Here is a 4,651-nt window from a genome sequence, read left to right as displayed (position 1 = left end):
GTGCCTGGCGGCAGGGCCAGAATTGATATATCTCAAACATGTAAAATCAAATTGCTTTAATGAGCTCTGAGAATGTTCTTTCTTTGGCCAGGAAATTCAGAAGAATGACGACAGAATTTGAATATTATGTTAAAATGAAAAGGCGTCCATGATGTCACAATTGCGACTGGACTATCTTGTTAACCTTATTTACAACATTGAATATTGGAGAAAAATTAATTTGTGTAATTTTGTAATTTTTTGGTAATTTTTTTTAATAATGTAATTAATGTAATTTTTTATTTCCGGGGCTTTCAAAAAGGGGCGTCACGGGGGCCGGATGTTTGCCGCGCATACTGCACAATCTATATTACTGAGATTGGTACTGTGGCAGGCTACATTTCGGCGCTCAGCGATAGACAACGTCTTTATGTATAGAAACAATAAGGCGATCACACACACGCAACGCGGCACGGCACACACGCGCGAGCCGCGCCTGTCGCTATCTTACCGCAAACCCACACACACACATCCACCACTACACACACACACACCACACACACACAGGCACACACAACCCACAAACACAGCACCACACAGCACACCACACACACACAGTGACACACACACACACAACACACACACACACACACACACACACACACACACACACACACACACACACACACACACACACACACACACACACACACGCGCGCGCGCGCGCGCGTACTAACGCACAGTCGCACACGCACACATACAACCACACGCGCGCACACACGCACACACACACACACACACACACACACACACACGCACGCGCGCGCGCGCACGCACGCACGCACGCAAGCAAACAGTATTCGCCACGATTAGCGGATTCGTCCGAAGATTTGCCGAATAGAAGAAATCGTGAACCATTGTTAATAATCCCGCGTAGCATTGTGGTACACAAAAAGATGGCTGCTTCCTTGTTGCCGCATATATGTAAAATTCGAGCCCCTTTAGGTGGCGAAAAAGTTTATAAAGATGAGTGCGTTTTCTCATTTGATACGCCGGTAAGTTCGCAGTGTAAACCCTCAATGTATTTCGATCAACAGTGTTACTGTTGGCTTTTATTACTAGTAGTAGTAGAATGATTGTTAAAATGTACTCGACTCCTACGTTCCCAGCATTAGCCTGCACACTGTCACTTGTAATATTCTACTAAATGAAACGCTTGTTGCTTTGTTTTAGAACTTCAGATTATCACGTGTGTGACAGCTATGTTGTTAAATTATTACATGTACCGTTTACAACAAGTAAGCCAAACGGCTACGGGTGGCAGAGTTTAATTGCACCATTTCTATCCGATTTCTATTACTTGCTTTCAAAAGTGCAGTGTCAGGCCCACGGATATGGCTTCCACACTCTGCTGTTTTACTTTCAGTTTAATCACATTTAGTAAATGGTCTGTGCCACTTCGTGACCCTTTTATTGTTAGAAGCTCGCCTATTACTTTACTCTTTAGGGTTGTTGTGTGATATACTGTTGTTGTGGAAATATACAGCATCAATATGTACATTGTTGACAGTGTTGATACATTACTCATTAGTCATTACTGGATAATATTTATTATTAATAAATATGTGACTTGTATTACTTCATATTAATTTACCATATTTGTTTACCTTATTATCATTCAGTGTAGACGTAGCCTTTGCTTTTTTCTGTGTGCTACAGGAATCTGATGGTGGTTTGTATGTGTGCATGAACACATTCCTAGGCTTCAGTCGAAAATATGTAGAGCTGCATTACAGAAAGACTGGAAATGCAGTGTACCTGCATCTGCGTAAAACAAAAAGGCTGGTAAGCATAAAAGTCACTACCACGGAAGTTTAGTGGCATATGTAGGCCTAGCTCTTCACTTATTTATAAATCATGTTGCCATTATATCGTTAATTGTCATTAGAAAGAAATTACAGCTGGCAGAAAAACAGTCGTCTCCTCTAATTGAGAATTTTTTGATCAATTTAAAATATTAGGTAGTTGCTATCTTTGCCCAAATTGATGTTATATATATGTCTACGTGCGATTGTGTGTGCTCGTGTGCAAGTATGTGTGCATGTGTGGGTGTGTGTGCAAGTATGTGTGCATGTGTGGGTGTGTGTGCAAGTATGTGTGCATGTGTGTATATGTTTTCTTATAGATTTGTAGGCAGCTAATATTAATCATAGAATGTTCCTATTGTTTTAGATTCCGCAAGAAAAGATTGAAGGGGAACCGGTGGCAAAAAAACCGACACGTCTCGCAATCGGTATGCATTCTCCGATCTGATGTCAGTTGTTTATACTCGAGCTAGACGGCTAGAGCTCGGTGATAACGTCGGGAGCGTTTAATATAATAGAGATCTGAATACTCCTGATAGCGTATTTACCGCTACAGCCATCATCTCAGTTTATTTGCATTTTAACGAAGCCAAGAAAAAAATGGTGGTCGCAGCTATAACTTCCTTCGTGAATCGACTGCGGCACTTAGCGAGTAGATAACTAAGTGTCGTGTGCAACCAGCTCCTCAAAAATCATATCTGCCCATGCGAGCTCGAACTGCCGGTAAACCCGACTACGCACGTTGGGTTAAGATGGCCGGCTCTTCCTGGATTGCATCTCACCTTGCCCTCTTCACATGCGCGAGGAGAAAACACGCGATTTCACATTCGTGGACAGCGGTCATCGCGTTGCTTGTTAAAGATAAACAGCCGCCGATCTCGCGTGCACGAAGCGAAAACGCGTTTCGCAAGTTGACGTCTGTCGACGGCGGTCATTCGCGTTGCCCGGCGATCTCGCGAGCGACGTTCGCTTGTTTCGTTCGGCAGGCGTCGAGGGCGGGTTCGATGTGGACGCCGGGAGGAAGAAGTACGAGTACGATGAGGAGAACTCCGTCGTCGTCCTGCCGGAGTTCACTGTGATACCGCTGCCAGATGACTCCCTGCCTCCCGAGGTACACCCGTCCCCACCGCGCGCGCATGTGGCGTCCAGTTCTAACATTGTTCTCGAGAATAGCACAGAGTTTTGTTGGGCTTTAATCAGTCTTGTAATACGTGTGAAAACCTGGGCAAAATATTTTATTTTTCAAATTGCTTTTTTTTCTCGAAAATGTTTCGATATTTTCGAATTACGATCGTTTTTTCCTCGAGATAAATTTCGATTTCTGCTATGTGGGTTGTTGTAGAATCCCCTCAAAAAATTTGCCAGTCCCAGAGATGCCAACCACTACGATTTATCCGTATTTTATACAAATTTCTATTCCTTTTGCACCACTACGACCACTTTGTATTAAACTACGAATTTCACTGTGATCGCAAAAAAATTCTTTTGTTAATTATTGTCATTTTTTTTCTATTTATTGTCATTTTTGACCCTCAGAATGCAGGAAATTGCATCTCAGAATCAAACAATTTTCCGGAGGGCATGCCGGACCCCCATAGCAAACTGGGGTCATTACTAATTTGATGGCCAGAAACTACAGATTGCTTCAAATATGTGTTGGCATCTCTGCAGTCCCTCGCTCGAAAGTTACCGCTCATGGTCTCACGGACGTGATGCTATTTCCAAACACCAGTTTAATCGTAAATTTTGGTGGCACCACAGCAAGTAGAAAGGTCCCCTAGGGTAAAACATTCACATTGACCCCCTGACCACCCCTAACCCGTTGCCGTTGTTTCTCCGCAGGTTCATACGTCAGTGGTGTGCCTACTGGCAGCTGATTCGGCGGCCAAGTCCGAGGAGGCAGCGGCATTGGCCGGGACCTGGGACGGCGAGCAGCGACCCGTTAGCAAGTAACGCCCTCTATAGTGCTGCTTCGTAAAAACTTTGGCGACACGCACGTTATTCGTGCGGAGTTGGTTTCGGCGTTTTTCGTGACGTGGTCTCTCTGAGATGGTTTTTCCCACATGAAGTGCCATCAACCTGCATTTAGCGGTCACTTCCGTATAATAGAAACCTGTCTACAGAGGACAGTTTTGGTGCTTTCTTGGAATTGCAATTACAAATTAACAGCACCTCTATAGAACGGACATATGTGTCTATTAGGCAGACACCTGTTCTATAGAGATGTCCTTTATAGACGGACATGTGTCTATTAGGCAGACACCTGTCTATAAAGTATAAAGGACATCTCTATAGAACGGACATGTGTCTATTAGGCAGACACCTGTCTATAAAGGACGTCTCTATAGAACGGACATGTGCCTATTAGGCAGACACCTGTCTATAAAGGACATCTCTATAGAACGGACATGTGTTTATTAGGCAGACACCTGTCTATAAAGGACATCTCTATAGAACGGACATGTGTCTATTAGGCAGACACCTGTCTATAAAGGACATCTCTATAGAACGGACATGTGTCTATATCGCAGACACCTGTTGTTTCCCTTGAGTGGGAGTTATGCAGTGCAGCCACCCCCTATATAGAATGAATTTCTCTTGGCAAATGACAGTTTTGCCATTTCTAGTGAGTGGCCTTTAAGTAAAAGTTTGCCTGACGATCCAACTGTTTGTCTGATGCTGACTGCTTAGTAGTTGGTGAATGAGTATGCTGAATGTATGAAGTTTCTGTGTTAAAGCCGCACAATGCGCATCCAAACGCTAATTTCTCCAGTACTAGACTAGCAAATACTTCGTGTCATGCATGA

The 4,651-nt window shown here is 43.7% G+C and overlaps 1 protein-coding gene across 1 annotated transcript in view; it reads left to right on the top strand.

The window, feature by feature from the left end:
- Positions 1-916: 916 nt before the first annotated feature.
- Positions 917-4,651, top strand: part of LOC106817372 (ubiquitin carboxyl-terminal hydrolase 5-like) — a 16,901-nt gene continuing 13,166 nt past the window's right edge. The window contains exons 1-5 of the mRNA XM_014822033.1: positions 917-1,034; positions 1,699-1,824; positions 2,212-2,272; positions 2,831-2,955; positions 3,687-3,793. Of these exons, the coding sequence (XP_014677519.1) occupies positions 936-1,034; positions 1,699-1,824; positions 2,212-2,272; positions 2,831-2,955; positions 3,687-3,793 (518 nt within the window). The 5' untranslated portion in view covers positions 917-935. The remainder of the gene's footprint in view (positions 1,035-1,698; positions 1,825-2,211; positions 2,273-2,830; positions 2,956-3,686; positions 3,794-4,651) is intronic.

The sequence above is a fragment of the Priapulus caudatus genome, unplaced genomic scaffold (genome assembly GCF_000485595.1).
Source record: "Priapulus caudatus unplaced genomic scaffold, Priapulus_caudatus-5.0.1 Scaffold1706, whole genome shotgun sequence".
Classification (NCBI taxonomy): Eukaryota; Metazoa; Priapulida; class Priapulimorpha; order Priapulimorphida; family Priapulidae; genus Priapulus; species Priapulus caudatus.
This window is presented reverse-complemented; position numbering and strand designations above follow the sequence as displayed.